The 17,897-nt window shown below is 42.0% G+C and overlaps 1 protein-coding gene and 1 non-coding gene across 9 annotated transcripts in view; one reads left to right on the top strand and one right to left on the bottom strand.

Annotated features, from left to right (window-relative positions):
* Positions 1-17,897, bottom strand: part of GRAMD2B (GRAM domain containing 2B) — a 110,455-nt gene that overhangs the window by 12,805 nt on the left and 79,753 nt on the right. For 4 of the 8 annotated variants that reach the window (XM_049116015.1, XM_049116013.1, XM_035696685.2 and 1 more), the window contains exons 2-9: positions 14,600-14,719; positions 13,718-13,760; positions 11,418-11,529; positions 8,984-9,050; positions 7,786-7,889; positions 3,091-3,186; positions 742-813; positions 563-643 (exon numbers count right to left, since the gene is read on the bottom strand). In XM_049116015.1, coding sequence (XP_048971972.1) covers positions 563-643; positions 742-813; positions 3,091-3,186; positions 7,786-7,889; positions 8,984-9,050; positions 11,418-11,529; positions 13,718-13,760; positions 14,600-14,705 — 681 coding nt within the window. In that variant the 5' untranslated portion in view covers positions 14,706-14,719. The remainder of the gene's footprint in view (positions 1-562; positions 644-741; positions 814-3,090; positions 3,187-7,785; positions 7,890-8,983; positions 9,051-11,417; positions 11,530-13,717; positions 13,761-14,599; positions 14,720-17,897) is intronic. The other 4 variants (XM_049116012.1, XM_025432062.3, XM_049116014.1 and 1 more) reach the window with 1 other exon arrangement.
* On the top strand, positions 4,289-4,394 carry LOC112650653 (U6 spliceosomal RNA). Its single transcript, XR_003130345.1, has one exon. It is a non-coding gene; the product is annotated as a U6 spliceosomal RNA (small nuclear RNA).

Here is a 17,897-nt window from a genome sequence, read left to right as displayed (position 1 = left end):
AAAAAAAAATCTCTTTCACTTAGTCACTATAAAGTTCTTTACAATTATTTCTGGATATTCCTCATGTTTTCTACTAAGCTATAAAGTCTTAGAAGCCAAGAACTAGTTTTGATTTTTCTTAGTGTCCTTGTAGCATACACTAGCACAGTGCCTGGAACACAGCAATTCGTGGGGATGAATCATGCCGCTACCTTAAGAGACTGGTGAATTCCTCTAAAATAACACTGACAAGGAAAGACAGCAAAGTTTTACGAACACCTCCACTGACCACTCACTTGACCAGACAGCCCACTATCACGTTCCTTTTGCAGGACAGCTTTTCAATTACTTTATTTATTTTATTTATTTATTTTTTCTTTTCAACTACTTGAAAACAGTTTATGGCCTCCTCTCTCCCCCCGTTTCCCACCCTATTCTTCAGCACAGAAATGCCCTGGGTCTTCATTTTACCTCAGATATTAAGGTCCTACTCTGTCTCTCCCCCAGTCATGGTATAAGATAAGTATGATTGTGGGACACATTTCATTTCTGTTGCATTTAGATAGTTACATAGGCAGCTCACCAGAGGCAGAGAGGAAGGGCGGTCGGCCCGGAAACTGTTTTCCAGAGAAGATGGGTTGGGACTGTTCCCGACGCTCATATTCTGAAATTATTGAAACAAAATGAAAACCCAAATCAACTACAAAACCACAGGAAATACAGAGAGGAGACAGCAAAGGAGCCGAGGGAGGTTGTACTCACTTCTAAGTGTCCACACACAGATTTTAGTAGCTTGTAAGTAGAATCTCTGGAGAGTAAGGAGACAAATATGTACTGAAAAACAAAACAGTAATTATTAACAGATACTACCTGAAAAGAAGTGAGAGTGCAAAATTTATAAATATATTTATACATTTAAATATATATCTTATATATAAATAGTATATGTAGAATATAAACAATAGTTATTATAGATTATATATAGATATATTAAGCATATATAATATAATCTTATATATGTGTATTTTTTTCTTTTCCTTTTCAAATGATGGAGACTATCTTCTGGTCTACAGTCTCATTCACTCACACATTTTTAAATTTCATTTCTGGAATAAACCAAACCTATTCCCCCACAACAGCAACAAAACCCTCAGACCCCATTTAAGTAATAAAGCAACAGAGAGCAACATGAAGGCTTCAATATGCTAACACTGATGCTCCAAACAAACAAGCACAGGCAGGAAAGGACCTAGACACTAAAAAAAAAAAAAAAAAAAAAAAAAAAAAAAAAAAAAGGCTAGTGATATTTGCTAGAACCTCTTTAAAGCTTATTCCCTACCACCACCACCCTCTTTCTTTCAAGGTATTTAACAATTCCCAAGGGTCCTCTTTCTCTGTTCTGACCTAGATTTCCACTAAACATTTCCCAGAGGCTCTCACAGGCTTGTTCTGTTTCAAGCTACTTCCAGACCGTCCCTTGTACAAATATGGAGATTTTCTAGTGAATGCAAATACATAAGCGATGGGAAAGAAGTGAAATCAGACTCGGCAAGTACTTTGGAGACAAATGACAAGGAAAAATAATTTTACCATGAACAGTATATGAAGAAAATATTAGAACTCACTCTTTCTGATCTATTTGATCTATTTGATCTTTTCAGATCCCTTTCCAGAAGTTTGTGATTATCCCTTTCACTCATCAACAAGAGCACTTGATCACTTGATATGCTTTCCTAGCAAGTACGTATTCCAAAGTAGTTAACATTGTGGGTGCTGCCATTAGACCTAGTTGCAAAGTCTGACTCTGATACTTAGAAGTGGGTGACAATGGGCAAACTATTCAACCACTCTTGGCTTCAGTTTACTTTTGATTTTCCTTTTTTTTTTTTTTTAGGATTTTTTTTATTGACAGAGAGAGAGAGAGAGAGAGAGAGAGAGGTAGGAGGGGTAGGGAGAGAGAGAATCTCAAGCAGACTCCCTGCTGATGTGGGGCTCAATCCCATGATCCTGAGATCATGACCTGAGCCAAAACCAAGAGTTGGATGCTCAATTAACTGAAGTGTCCCAGGTGCCCCTTGGTTTTCTTAACACTTACCCCTCCTAGATGGCAGTGTTGAATCAACATGAAAATAGAAGGAAAGTATTTAGCATATGCCTGGTGAAAAGTACTTGATGCTTGTTAGCCATTAGTATTAAAAAAATTTTTTTTTTCAAAATATTAACCTATTTCCTACCTCATCAGAATAGCCTCTTTTATCTTTCCTCCACCTTCCTTTCTACTTCAATTTATTCAGTATGGTTAGAAATGGACAGCAGCTTTTATGCTTTCATAGAAATAGTAGGCAAAATATTAAAAAATTTCAAGTGAAAAATGCGTTAAGAACCAACTACTCCATTCCTTCTTTCTGGCCAAATTGAAATAAACACCACTCTCAATGCAAATATTTCTGGTTGCACATGTTTGTGGCAGCCCAACAATCTGGAGCAGCTCTAGAATTTCTATATGGAAGAAAAGTACTTAAAGCAACCTGGAAGCCAAGAAACTAGTCCTAAAGCTGAACGTGCATGGCAAGCATGTGTGTATTATATATTTGGGGATGGCTCTGGAGAGGGACCAAGGAAGGTTCTGTGGAGGGTGGCTACCCCACCCCAGAGACTCTTCAGTATCCCCCAGCCTCACCAATGTGGTGGTGGTGGCTGTTTGAAATATTAAAACGGAATATATTCATCAATTTAGCCTGTTCTAAGAGATGTTAGGGAAAGGGAAGCTGGGAAAGAATTTTGTTTTTTAAAGATTTTATTTATTCATGAGAGACACACACAGATAGAGAGAGAGAGAGAGAGAGAGAGAGAGCAGAGAGAGAAGCAGGCTCCACGCAGGGAGCCCGACATGGGACTCGATCCCGGGACTCAAGGATCATGCCCTGGGCTGAAGGCAGGCGCTAAACCACTGAGCCCCCCAGGGATCCCCAGAATTTTATTTTTTTGACCTCAGTCAAGCAAGTATAATTAAGTCAGCAGGAAATTCAAAACTGTCAACAATTATAATGAGGGGAAAACAAGATACAAACAGGACAAAGCTAAGGTGCCCTCGCTGTGAGGTGTACTTACCCGGTCTGTGACTGTTGCTATAATCAGGGCATTTGGCACCAGAAGGGCAGTTTTGGTTTTCTTTATTAGGGTGACTGAGAAGACTGGAATAGAGATCTGAAACAGAATCAGTTAATACTGGTTCAGGCTTTGCTGAACAGGACTTCAAATCTTCATGTTGAAGGAAAAAAAATTTTAAATGGTTTAACTGAGAAAAATCAACCCCCATCCCCCTTCCCCCCCAGTAAGCTTTCCAGCCTCCAAGAAGAAAAGTGAGCATCTTCTCAAAGTTCTGTTTACGAAGCCAGAGGGTAAATTTACATCATCAATCCTACTCAAGGGCTTGGTGAGAAACTCTTATCTTGAGACAAGGGAATGAATCCAAAATACAGAGCCATCTTAAAGACAGGCCCAAGGCTCTAAAGAAGTTATGTGCTTGTGGTCATCCATTTAGGGCTAATCTCTGCATACCCTGCTCTTCTTCTATAACCTTAGGCACATGCGGGCAAGGAAAACGTTGAATAGCACTGATGTAGTGAAACCACTACTGGACAAAAGTCTGGGACCTGAATTCTCAGTTCTGTTACTATTCTGAAACTCAATAAAGGACACTTCATTTAAAATGGGACTCTGGACACTGGGTAGTATAGGCAAACTGAATTTAAATAAAAACAAATAATTAAAAAAAATTAAAATGGAGTCTGGAGGCCAGAAGGGGGCGCTCTCATGCACTACTCTGGTCCTCGGTTGCAGGCTGCAAAAGGAAGAGAAGCCCACTTTACTGCCCAACCCAGCTGGAGGAGGGCAGGATTTCTCAGCAGCAAGCTCAGCCAATGAGAATGCTTGAATGCTCCCTTCTCTTCAATGGACTTTTGTCCCAAGCAACCTCTCCCAACTTCCTCCCTTTCTCTGTAATTCAACATTTTTCTCCCTTGATCTCCAGACTTGCCTATGCTCTGCCATAGCTTGCATGGCTCAAATTGCAATTTCTCTGCTATCCCTGAATAAACCCATTTTGCTGATAAAACAATGGGCTGTTTTACTTTTTAAGGCCCACTCTATCTGCGTGACCCACTCAACCTTACAAGCTGCCTTTTATAAGCCTCAGTTTCTAGATGTGTAAAGTGTAGATACTCTTATCTGCTTCCCAGGATTTTCTGTGGATTAAGTGAGATAATATTTGGAAAATGCCTAGCACTCATTAAGAAAGTGATTTATTGTGTTCACTTTGGCAGCACATATACTAAAACTGGAATGATACAGAGAAGATTAGCATGTCCCCTACACAAGGATAAGTGCAAATTCATCAAGTGTTCCATATTTAAAAAAATTGTTTCCTCATCCATCTCATAAAAAGAGGATAGGTGAAATAAAAGAACTCTAACTTTTCTGATCCAAACAATAGAGAATTACAGCAAATGAGAATGACACTTAATTAGGACAGCCCTATGAAGTACATATTCTAAGAGATTAGGACATTTGTTTAGAGAGGTATGTGACTTGTCAAAGGTTACAATGATGAAATTTGAACCAATCTAATCCAAAATATGGATTCTTTTTCATACAATGTACTAAAAGCATGTACCAGATACCACGAAGAATAGATGTTCCAATACTTTTATGTTATATCCCTCTAACCCTCCTTGGTTTCAAAGAGAAATGGATGGTATCACTTTGATCCTGGAAAACAGTCACACACATCCGTGGTAAAGCAACCTGACTCCCTCCACAGGTACACACACTCACTTGAACATCTATTTTGTAAAAATGCTTCACATATTCTAAAAGAGAGCAACAAGGTTAGTGGGGAAGAGGAGGGGCTTAGGTTAGTACTGCCAGCTTGGGGAAAGAAAGATGAGCTTTTAATTCTGAATACTTGCATTCCCATATATAGGTTTATGAGATGGGTATGTTCTACTGCCCCTCAAAGTTCCAGAATGGAAGACTATGTAAGAACGAGGGGCTAATCTTTTTTTTTTTTTTTAAGATTTTTAATTTAGTAATTAAATAAATAATAAATGTCATGAGAGACAGAGAGAGGCAGAGACACAGGCAGAGGGAGAAGCAGGCTCTCTGCAAGAAGCCTGATGCGGGATTCGATCCTGGACCCCAGGATCAGGCCCTGAGCCAAAGGCAGATGCTCAATTGCTGAGCCACCCACGCATCCTGAACAAGGAGCTAATCTTTTTTTTTTAAAAAAGATTTTATTTATCCATGAGAGACACAGCGAGAGAGACAAGAGACATAGGCAGAGGGAGAAGCAGGCTCCCTGCAGGGAGCCCAATGCAGGACTGGATCCCAGGACCCCAGGATCACGCCCTGGGCCAAAGGCAGACGCTCACTGAGCCCCTGGGGCTAATCTTAATGAGACATTTCCTAAAACCTATTTTGCCAATGAACTCTACTGCACAAATCCTGAAGTGTAGGAGATAACTCAGAAGTTACAAGCTGGGATAACTTTGGGAAAGAAAATTAAGGTCTACAAAGATGGATGAAGATATAAAAATGAATCTAATTTTGTTTCAGAGCAGCAACACAAACACAGAGACTAGGTGCTATAAATTTGTTATTTTTTTTTCATAATCTAAGGCATAGAACACTCTTAAGGAATTTTCAATCAACTACTTCCTAAGTATAAAATGGCAAACAGATCACATGTGAAAATAGCATAAATCATTTTTCAGTTTGAGACTAAATGGAATCTCATGCACACATTTAATTTGACTAGCATCTGAAAATGCTGTTGACCAAAAGGTCTTGATTACATTAAGGCTGCGCTTCATATTTTTTGAGGGTACAGTGTTTAGAAAATTTCCCTTCCTAGAGTGAATTGTTTGATTGCCTTTAGTTCATACTGGATGTTGTTGGATCCAGTTCTGTTGGCAGTACAGCAATTCTGGCACAGATCTGAAGCTCCAATCTCCTTGGCACCATCCTCAGAAGGGAAGAAGTGTGTAAGTCACTACCGTGGTTCTTATGTTCCCACCCCCTGATAGTTTTGAATCTCTTGTCTCTAAGATTAGCTATAGCACATGCAAAAGCAACTCCGCCATGTTGCGTCTTTGAAAAACCAGTGTGTTATACCACTCCTTTTTCCTTTTTTTGTGCGGTCAGGTCTCTCTTAGGTAGATGTTAGACTTTAAAACCATCGCTAGGATCATACTGGCTTCAAACTGCACTTACTGAGTTTAAGACTTCCTCCATCCATTAACAAAGGCTCATTCTTTGTTCACTAATATCTCCAACCCTGCTGCTTTGGTCAGAGGCATTGGCTCTGTCTAAATTCTTGAGAATTATCTTATCACACTGAATTGGAGATCCCTGCTACCCAATCCCTTCCCCACTCTGAACAAGTCCTTTTAATTGATAAATCTAGAAATATGGTGGAATACTGCTTAATGTTGCTTTTCGTTGTACTGATTCAGGTAATACTGTTTATCAAAATATGTTTGTCTAACCACAACTCTACCTAAATTACAGAACAACATTAAAATAACATGTCTGACCTACAGAACAGTGTGCTAGCCTGCTGACCTGACACCAACAACATCAAGAATTTCCATTGTCTTTGTTACACAGTCATTATCTAAGAGATTGCCAGGGGCTTTAGGGAGAATATTTAAATAAAACCTATCTACCACTCAAAACAAAAGCTTTTCAGCCAGTGACTTCATGAATATAGAAGCTGCTTATTCATAATCATGAGTCAGAAGGTCACGCAAACCTAAGAAGGAGTTTCTCGGACTCCTTATTCTAGTGGCCTGAGTGAACTGTGGTGTGACATTTGCAGGTCAAAAGGTAAGAATGTCAGTGGGATGGAATTATCTTTTTCCTTCTTATGACACAGTCCCAAGGTCCTTTCTTTAGAAGGCAGCGGCTTGGGAAAACTGCCAATTCCTTCAGGCAGTCCTCTTTAATAGCACAGGTGTCTTGGGCCTGTGGTCCCTCGAATCTGTTTCATGAGAATGAAAAGTTGTCAACTGTTGTCCACTGGGGAATGTGGATGTGTGACTCAGGCCTTAAATTTTACAATTCCTGCTCATTTGGTGCTGGCGATGGTACAAAGTGAGTTCTAATAACTGACTTATTTGTTTCTATGTGTCTCTGAGGTAACTGATAGGAACACAGTGTCAACATCGATATTTATTCAGAAAATGGTCTTGGGTTTAATATATTTCTTTTTTTTTTAAGGTCTTATTTATTTATTCATGATAGACATAGAGAGAGAGAGATAGATAGAGAGAGAGAGGCAGAGACACAGGCAGAGGGAGAAGCAGGCTCCATGCCAGGAGCCCGACGTGGGACTCGATCCCGGGACTCCAGGATCACGCCCTGGGCCAAAGGCAGGCGCCAAACCGCTGAACCACCCAGGAATCCCTAATATATTTCTTTGAAACAAACTATGGCACACTCCCTGAATGGGAGGCTTTGAAAGTTCTCTGGTGACATCTGGGTAGATAGAAAGGGTTTAGCATAGGGTTGTGGGAGAGATCTACGTATATAAGGAAATAAACTGAGAGTGGTCTTTAGGGAAAAAGGGAAGTTAATGTCATTGAGAGGCATTTAGGACCTGTAGTAATTAGAACTATGACAAAGGAAATAAAGATATAAAGGTATAATAACAGTGAATATTTATAAACATTGCTATGCTTAAAACTATTGATATTCACAATATAGAATAAAGTGAATAGGTTGCTTTTAAAAAATTATACTAACCTTAGTATCTTTTCCAAAGACCTTGGAATGAAAACAAATCCAGTTTTCTGATACAAAGAGCTTCCCCTGGTATAGTATCTCTTTCTGTAGAGCACAGGTAAAACCTGGGAAAATAAATACAGGTTTAAGAGCACTTAAAATTTCCATATAAGGGGCATCTGGGGGGTTTGGTCAGTTAAGTGTCCACCTTCAGCTCAGGTCATGATCCTGGGGTCCTGGGATTGAGTCCTAAGTGGGGCTCTCTGTGCAGTGGGGAGTTTGCTTCTCCTTCTCCCTCTGCCCGTCCCCCTGCTCATGCTCTCTCTCTCTCAAATAAATAAATTAAATATTTTTAAAAATTTCCATATGAAACAAAAATTATATGTTTGTTCCTCAGGACTGGCAGAGATAATATACTCAAAAGATCTTTTATGTCTTTATCAGTCATCTTTAGTGAGTAAAGCTATGGGGATGAGAGTTTGTTTTTTAATTCAAAGTCTTATATGCTTCAGTATAAAATGGCAAGTCTATCACTACAAATGGGAGTTCAAGAATGGAGTTTCAACATCTCTATTTAGGAAGGTGTGTCACTTTGTGCTAATGATGGCACTCTTGGGACTGTCACTAATGACTCCTTTCGAAATTGATAGTCTCAGTGTGGGAAGAGCATGTGATCCACATGTTTGGCCATCATGGCAGGAATCCAGCATTCTGCTTAATTAACATTTGTATACAGAGAGGCCAGAATGGAACGCTGGTCCTAATGAACCTAAGAGGAGCAGAGTAGGTCTTCGCTGGTATATTGGGCAGGGCATTTGGGTGTGATTGTCACACCCTGCATAGTGTAGGGATCGACACCTATCCATGCATGAGGATCTGTGCTTCTTTTCAGTCTTCTTCCAATGGCCTCTCTTATAGTCTCATTATCTTAAATCTCAGGACAACCCATACACAGTCAATACAGAAGGTGAGGAAATCATTCTGGAACCATCGTGGAGGGTTCCCTATCATTTGGAGGGATTCAGATTCCCATTCTACTCTCTTACCTTTCAAGGTGCTTGGTGAAAGCTGAATGAAGCTGGCATCCCTGCTACATCATGACTTTCAAAACCTGTTCCCACTGGTGATGCAGTCCCCAGATAGGAGCCCACTTTCTACCCCCAAACCAATTAGCCTTGAAAACCTTCTTTTCAAGTAAGTCAAACAGGTTAGAACTTACTTTGCCTCAGTGGTTCTTCAGTTGGGACGTCAAGAAACAACTTGTGGAAGTGCATATTTGCCTTATACTACAACAAGAACACAACACAGGTGTCACAACTTGCATTTCTTGGTGAAACATTGCAAATTTTAACTTCAATTTAGATTACATAACAAGGGGCACCTCGGTGGCTCAGTCGGTTAAGCACCCGACTCTTGATTTTAGCTCAGGTCGTGATCTCAGGGTCCTGAGCTCGAGCCTCACATCGGGCTCCCTGCTCAGCGTGAAGTCTGCTTGTAGATTCTCTCTTTCCCTTTGCTCCTCCCTCTGCTCATGCTCTCTCTCTAATAAATAAATCTTTAAAATAAATAAATTACATAACAAATATCCCCTCCCTTGTTAATAGTGTCTTTAGGAATTCCTTCTCTTTGATCTTATAATCTTCGACACAACCATTCAAAGTAGGCAGGACACCAAGCTTTCATTTTCCAACAAGATTAGTGACTTGCTGGTTGGACAGACGGACAGACATCTGACCATGCTGCAGCTGGTGGTCATCGTTCTGCCCAGGTGGCTCAACAAGGATGTTCCAAATGAAAAATGACATGAAACTCCAAGGGATCTCACCAGGGAGGGCAGAAAGTCCCAGGCCACTAAAGATACAAGGACTGTTAGAGGAGGGCAGTGGCTAAAAGATCAGATAAACCTGAATTCAAGTCTTGGCTAAATCTCTCCTTTGGTGTGTGATTTTGGCCAAGTGAGTTAGCCTCGCTGAGCCTCAGATTGCTCTTCTGTGCCAGCAGGCAAACACACTATCTGTCCCAGAGGGCTGCTGTAAGGCCTAAATGGGACAATCCATCTGAAAGACCCACCATCACCTGTTATTGTCACTCTCACTACTTCTGTTGCAAGGGTATTTCCTTAGCCAGTGTCAGGGGGAGAGGACTCTCTAGGGTGGGAGAAAGCATGTGTTTCCACAGCTGTGAAAACAACAATGTACAGCCAGCAATTTACATTTGGTAATGAGCCTTCACAAATATCATCCCCCAAATTACCTGGGGAACTCATGTCCCCATTCCATGGGTCTGGACGGGGTGCCTCAGGGAAACTGAGTCACTTAACTGGCGCCACAGAGCTAAGAGGTAGAACTGGTCCTCCCTTCACAGGACCTCTGCCTGACAGGATGCTTTTGATATTAAAAAAAAAACACAAAAAAAAAACAAAAAACTCTTATGAGCAGAACAGAGAGAGAGTACAAGCAGCCCCTTCATGTTTTATTATCCAAACTAGGAGTCATCTCAATGGCAGCACTGGTCTCAGTATTGCTTTAAGGAAGAGCTTTAGCAAGGTCATGCAGATGATAGATGGTCCCTGCAAGTCAGCTATTTTATAAACACCTCATGTAAAGTAGGTCATTTCACACTGCCTCCTAAAAGCACATTTTGCATCCAGAAAGTTACTTGGATTAAAGCTTGGTATTCCATGGGGGCTTTCCTGAGATTGATTGATTTTTTTAATGGCTACAGTGAACATCAGTTACATGACTTGATTTAAAAATAACATGGGCCAAAAAGAAAAAAAAAATCCAAAAGAACAAAAAACTTGAAACATGGAGTCATCAAAAATGTGAATGTAATAAAAGACAAAAAAAAAAAAAAAGGTGGTGGGAATGATCTATATAAAAAGTGACAGATAAATGCAGTATGTGCTTCTGGATTGGATTCGAGAGAGAAAGGGAAAAAAACACATTTACAAAGGCTACTGAGACAATTAAAGAGATCTGAAATGGATTTTATATTAGTAATATTTTTATATGTTTACTGTTTAGTTACATTTCTTGTGTATACCAGTAGGGGATTTTTTTGTTGTTGTTCTAGTTCTTAGGAAACATGTATTCAAATATTTAGGGGTGAAGTGTCCGTAACAACCTTAAACCATTGATCCCAGTAAGTATGCCACACTCTAAGACACAGAACTGGGCTTTGACACCCATCTGGGTGTGTTTTTGGGCAGAACTAAACTACTCCTGGATGAGAATCATGACCCTGTTCACAGTTTCCCTCCTCTGGGTGCAGTTGGGTAGCCTTCTATTCATTGCAGGGGCCATATCAGGCTCTTTAATGTTAATGCAAGGCTATCACAGCTCTCCTGGTCTTGGCTGATTATTAGACCAGCACACGACTGTGTGGGTCCTTGCTCTTAGGGCGCTTGTCAAGGTTAGGGGTCACAGCACGGAACTCATCACTGGCCAAGATACATAGAAAGGTCAGTGGTGAAGTGCGATATTGATTAAGAATCAACAGAAAGAACTACATCCTTTTCTCCCAGATTCTCTACAATCTCTGTCTACATGAGTCCCGACCAGCAGGAAGATGCACACTTGGGTTCTTTCCTTCCCTTGCCGTTAGTGCTCCCACCACCATCTGACATGACATGCACCGCCTTCCCAAGTTACCTGGCTGGAAGACGAATACTTTTTCCTGTCCATCTTAGATTCATTTTTGCTCTCTGTTTTACAGTCATTCTTATCGCTTCCTAAAGAGGCACCTTCAAAACTGGATTTTGACCTGAGGAAAGAGAATCCAGGGAGTCTTGTAAGATGAAATTGTTATGCTACTCATTAATTGTATTGTAATAAGTCTGGAGTATTACAAGAAATACTGAAAACAGGTATACAGGTATACAAGAAAACCTGACACTCGTTTTTCTTTTCTTGACATCAGTGATCACTCATAAGACTCTAGGAGCATTGACACAATATGGTGTGTAGACTGGGATGGTTTCACCAGGCTGCAATCTCAAACTGCAAAAATGTGAACTTGTTTGTAGAAGGGAAAAATATCAACTGAATTATGAAGGTCATTTCCATCTCTAAAGTATTTGAAGCAGTAAAAGAGGAATAGTATAGGCAAATTATGAAACAAAACTATAGCCACAGTTCAATCAAAGGATATTTTTGTTTCAGAATTCTATTAATACTGAACATGTGTTGATAGAGTAGGGCATTGTATTAAAGGTTGTGAGGCACACACGACAGTCTTTGTCCTCAAGAAGCCTGTGAATTCATCAGACATCTTTTTTCAAAAGGCAGTACAAGACTTAGCACCAAATAGTACATATGATAGGCATTAGGAGGTACAGAGACACTATACCCAACAGGAGGGAAGAGAAGAGAGCAATAGCACAATGTGGGTTTAACACACTGGGCTTCAGAGCATGAGCAGGAGTTGGGTATGAGGAAAAGAGACAGAAAAGAGAAGTGAAATTGGCATAAAAATGAGGAACATGTTTGAAAGTCAAGTCTTCCTTTATTTTAGTAAGAGCAGAGGTCAGAGCTCCAGCATTTGTGTCTCAGGGGATTCTAGTCCTGGCTCTCTGTTTGAGTAGATGTGTGAATGTGCACATGTCTTCATCCCTACAGGCAAACAGAATCATTTCAAAGGGGAATGCACGTATGAATTTTAGAGGTCTATATCTGAACAAGTTTTAGGATACAATTACGTAGCTTTTTTTTTTTTTTAAGATTTTATTTTTAAGTAATCTCTATACCCAACATGGGGTTCAAACTCACAACCTTAAGGTCAAGAGTCACACACTCTACTGACTGAGCCAGCCAGGTGCCCCTGGGGTACAATTATGTAGCTTTTTTGATTATTGGGGAAAATTGCACATGAAATCCATGATTCCACAATAATGATTCCTTATGAGGAGGCATAGTTAAGACTACTATTTGGTCAAAGCAGATTTAAAGATCTTGAGTAATTCAGGTGGTATGAGGCTATGACAGAGAGACAGAAATGACTCAAGTTAGACTTTAGACTCTGGTTCTCAGCTGTGAAAAGATGGGCTATCTTATGTTCCGGGCCCCTGCCAGCCCCAGTAGTTTGAGTCAACGATGCTCTAGCCACAGGTGAAGATTTGCATTTAGCTGCTGCCCACTGAACCTATTCACAGATATAAATTCCCTTTGAATTCTAGGGATTACTTTTTTTCTTTGAAATTACGAGTAGTCATTTGTACTCGAAAATAAAATTATTTTTACAAATGTCAAATTACCTACTATTTATACTAGCCACTAATCTGAATTAATCACCTCAACTGATTATATTAGTAAATGTTAAAGCAACTGCCAATGCAATGAGCTTTTGAAGGACTATAAGCCAATGCGACAAGTAGGGCAGCAGTACCATTGATGAATTCAAGAGGTGCCAACAGAATGGACTTGTCTGCAGAGTGCTGGAAGGGTTGCTTATTTACCTAGTACTGCTGTCTTCGTGTCTTCTGAACTGTGTTACTCTCTTTTCTTACAGGTGATTATGAGCAGGGCGGAAAGCCCAGAGCAAAATGAAAATGGCCTCTTATTCAAAAATTAGGAATTTCCAGACAGCGAGAGCAGAGCATTAAAGCAAGCGCTGGGCTCCTTGCAACTACACAGATGGCACGCCCACACCGTTTAACAAGCATGCTCTCATGATGACTGTACGATTCTCATCTGAAGTCTGGGGGAGGCGGAGTCAAACCCATTTTTTAAAGCACCCGCGGGAGCCAGTCAATAATGGTGAAAGATTCAAGAAACAACATGCTTTGCGTCTCTGCCCAGAGACTCATTTGGTGAGTGAGACAAGATGCTTGGACAGGAAACAGCTATAAAAAGAAGGGTTAAAAGTGAGATGTGTCAAGAAAGCCATGCAGAACCGATGACAAGAGACCTGGAAGCAACAGAAAAGAAAAATCTGGGGGAGAGAGAAGACTTACGCTTGGTCTTGAATGAAGTAAGGATTTGGAGAGAAGGAATGGGCTGGGTAGCCAGGAAGGAAGGGGAAAGGCAGGAGTTACTTAATTACCCATTAGCAGGGGCCAGAAGACCCAGAAGGTACAGTTCTGACAGTTTCAGTAACAGGGAAGAGGGTAGTCACTGCCACCGATCGGTACAGACCCCTGGCCACACTTCCCTGTAACTGACTGCTGGTATAACCATTCTCTTTTCAGGGGTAAAAAAGCAACCTGAAGTTCCTACATCTTCCTTCCAATGAAAGAAAGTATGTAACTGGGGTCTCTGAGTGTGCCAGGGACCGTGGCTCATCATCTCGAAACTACCTGTCCCCTCCCAGGCTCGTGACCAAACTGATGCTGGCTCCCGGCACCAGTCCCCAGGAAGCAGGCAGCTCCCCTCTTCCACGAGACATGTGCATCCCACCCAGGGTTCCCTTCTGCTTTTTCTTGGCTGCCAGGAAAGTGAGACAGCAGGTGTGCACACACAGAGGCGGGGCAGGTACTCCAGCCTGGGCGGGCCTCACCAACACCCCGGCCAGCCTCTCCAGGTGCTTCATAAATCTATGCCAGACAGTAGGCTGTCCTGGCTTTATCAGGGAGCAAGATCAGCCCCTGAAGAAGGGGGCAGATGTTCTGCAGTAGGGCTAGGGCAGGAAAGAAGGAAATGCTGCCAGGAAGAGATGAGAAAGGCAGGCAAGCATCGGTGCCTGGATATCAAACACCCTACTTCTTTCTCAGGGGCTTATTTGCCTCCAGTAGATTCATACTCTTGACAGCCACCCCAAAACTAGAAACACGAGCTCCTCCCAGCAACCTGTCCTTCCCAAAGGCCCAAAAGAATAAAGTGTCAAGGCCAGGACTCACCGCAAGGAAAGGAGTCTCTTCTGGTCTGAGGACTCGGCCTCATTGGATGGGCTAGGGGACTGGGCTGTTGGCGACTTGCAGATCTTCTTTTTGTCCTCCACACCATTCTCAGCCTCGGAGCTGGAGAGGAGAGGAGAACGCTTGGCCTTAGTCATCCGGGGAAGGAGGTGGAAGGAAAAATGAGGAAAACCCCTTGCTTTCTGGAGAACGGAATGATGTTCAATCCCCATAGCAGGCTGAAGTCAACTTGGACAACTGTGCCCTTTCCAGATCTCCATTCTGCAGCCTCTCGGCTGGCCCCTCAAGGGCATGAGCTCCAGGTCATGCCTGCTGCAGCAGGTAAACGGCAGGCTTTGCGGGGACTGCTCGGCTCTGCCCTGCTAGCTGCGCGCTTGGCGACACATCACCTGGATGCTGGGAGGGCCCCTGCACACGTGCTCAGCACACACGCTCACGCGTGGCCTTCTGCCAGGTGTGAGCCTTCCTGCCGGGAGCCCCCACCCCTTTGTTTGCATTTCTCTTGTGTCATTTACCACCCACTGTTGGAGTTATATAGGTCCCACTTTGAGTTGTTGATATTTTAACCAAGCACTTCTCTAAGCAGTTTAAAGTTTCTAATCTGCTTCTCGCAGCCACCCAGGCTGGGTAGGAATTATTACCCTCCTCTTAACAAGTCTGGAATCTGAGGCTCTCAGATATCATTCATCTTGCCCAGGTTCACAGAACCAGCATCTGAGTTGGGATTCAAGCTCATGTCTGTCCCTCTAGGAGGCTTCTGGGTACCCACCCGTCCTCATGTGCTCTCTTTCCTCTGCCTTCCACCCACCCCTACCCCCAACCACTTGTCTCTCCATCTCTTACCAGCTCTCCAGTGTGAGAGCTCCAGGGTGGGGTGAGGATCTTATTGATTTTTATACTGACCACAGGGTCTAGGTATGTGCTGGGATATAATCATGATGAACAGGCTTTTAGAAAATGAGGGCTGACTTCGGGGAAAGAAGGACTAGAGGAGAAAGCAAGTCAGGAGCGTTTGCACACTGGACCAGTGAGGGATGGCGGTAACCAGTGTGGTGAACACAGGTGCCAAGTTCCCTCAATCTTAGGGACTGGGGACACTGATTCCAGTATGGGAAAGAGGAGAGAAAGGAACACAGAAGGAGAACCCATGGTGTTTACACGGGTTAGACCTGTGTCAGGCTGCAAAGCACAGAATTCACAAGATATTTCTGAACATGTGAAAACTCCATGGTGGTGGAACATAAAGGAAAACATATGAAGATAGCATTGCTATGACAGTTTGGCTAATTTTAATCCTAATTTACCACCCACTGGATGTCTTTACCTGCAAATGACCACACAGGCAGGAAATATCATTGGTTAGGTGAAGCTTTGTGGTTTCTTGCTTACCACTTCTCACAGTATAGGAAAATTTTAGCCCATACCAGTAATACTGCAGTAGTGTCGAAATCAAGACCAAATAATCTGACAAAGTATCCAATTAACAGACCCTATAGACAGTGGATGTTCTTACACTGCAGTCAGCATTTCTTTTTTCCCTAAGTGCGTAAATATTCCCCAACCTCCCACTTCTTCAATTCTCAAAGTGCTCAGAAGCACTTACATACATGAAAAGAGCTCAGTCTGTAATTGAACTGCATTATGTGACAAAAGGCACATGGAAGGCTTTGAAATATTAATAGGAAAACACTGCTTTGGTTTGAAATAGAAAATTTTATTTAATTTTGGCATCGAGTGGAATTTATGGACGTGGATAATTTTAGAATAGTTAAGGGGCTTTAGAGCATCTCTCTGCCTATCTGTGCTCCCCAAGACACATACATTATTCCTGTTCTTCAAAAGCATGAGACTTGATCCACTTGAGAGGCCCTCTCTAAGTAAGGAGAGTGTGTGTGGACCCTCAAAAATCCACTCAGCATTTATTTATGTATTTACTGAATTTTATGCAGGAATTGGAGCCACTGCTATCCTGTACAACACCTCTGTGTCCTGAGAAAGAGCTCTCCCACCAAGATGCACTCATATAAAGGTGCCCCTCTGGAGGTAGCCCTACTGCTGCATGGCCTTGCCGAGCTACGGTACCCCCAGCTCTGGGCAAATGTCTGAAGTACCCAACTACCAGACAACATTCCTTAAAAGCAGGGAACTTCTGTATTCTTCCACAGCACTCAGCTCAGCATGTGGCTCATAGAGGCCATTTATATGTGTTGATGGATGGGGGATTCATCTGGCAGTGTCTCAACAGGAAGTGAAATTCATGTATGGGCTGATTCAATTTTAGTTTTGTTGACTTAACAATGCTATGGGGGCGCCTGGGTGGCTCAGTCGGTTAAGCATCTGCCTTCATCTCAGGTCATGATCTCAGGGTCCTGGGATCCAGCCCTATGTTGGGCTCCCTGCTCAGCGGGGAGTCTGCTTCTCCCTCTCCCTCTGCTTGTGCGTGTGCTTAAATAAATAAATAAACAAACAAACAAACAAATAAATAAATACAATCTTTTTTAAAAAGATGTTTTGGAAAATTAAGCAAGTCAATTCCTAACAGAGGAGAGAGAACTCCCACAAGCACCCCTCATCCCTGAGGTCTTGTGGCAGCAGGATGAACTATGTAGAATCCAAACAGCAGACTGGCAGAGTGTGGGAGGACGATGGAAGGGTTCCTCAAGGCCCCTCAGAAACTATAATGTTACTGTCAATAAAGCTGAACTCACTGACAAGGGGAGATGAAATAACAGGTCTTGTTTAAATCATGAAAATAAAGAAGCACAGTATTTTCCTTTTTTTTCTTCTTTAAAAAAGAAGAAAATAGGGCAGCCCCAGTGGCCCAGCGGTTTAGCGCCGCCTTCAGGCCTGATCCTGGAGACCAGAGATCAGGCTCCCTGCATGGAGCCTGCTTCTCCCTCTGCCTGTGTCTCTCATGAATAAATAAAATCTTAAAAAAAAAAAAAAAAAAAAAAGAAGAGGAAGAAGAAAAAAAAGAAGAAAGAAGAAGAAGGAGGAGGAGGAGGAGGAGGAAAAAGGAGAAGGAAGAAGGAAGAAGAAGATGATGATGAAAGGGCCTTTCAGGGACATTGACTGCAAGAAAATTTTACAAAATAAAACAAAACCAAAAGAACAAGCTTCCTTTTTCTTCCTCCTTCTCTTTCTCTCTCTCTTTTCTAATAGACAAGGCCTAAAGATTTATTTGTCCTTGGCATTCCCACGGTGTGGCCACAACAGCCTGTGGTCCTGGTGAGCTGATCTCAGACACAAAGTCCCCAGAAGTGGTGCAGCCCTATGTGGG

Source organism: Canis lupus, chromosome 11, assembly GCF_003254725.2.
Source record: "Canis lupus dingo isolate Sandy chromosome 11, ASM325472v2, whole genome shotgun sequence".
NCBI classification, from domain to species: Eukaryota; Metazoa; Chordata; class Mammalia; order Carnivora; family Canidae; genus Canis; species Canis lupus.
Note: the sequence above shows the minus strand (reverse complement) of the source record. Positions and strands in the feature narration are given on the sequence as shown.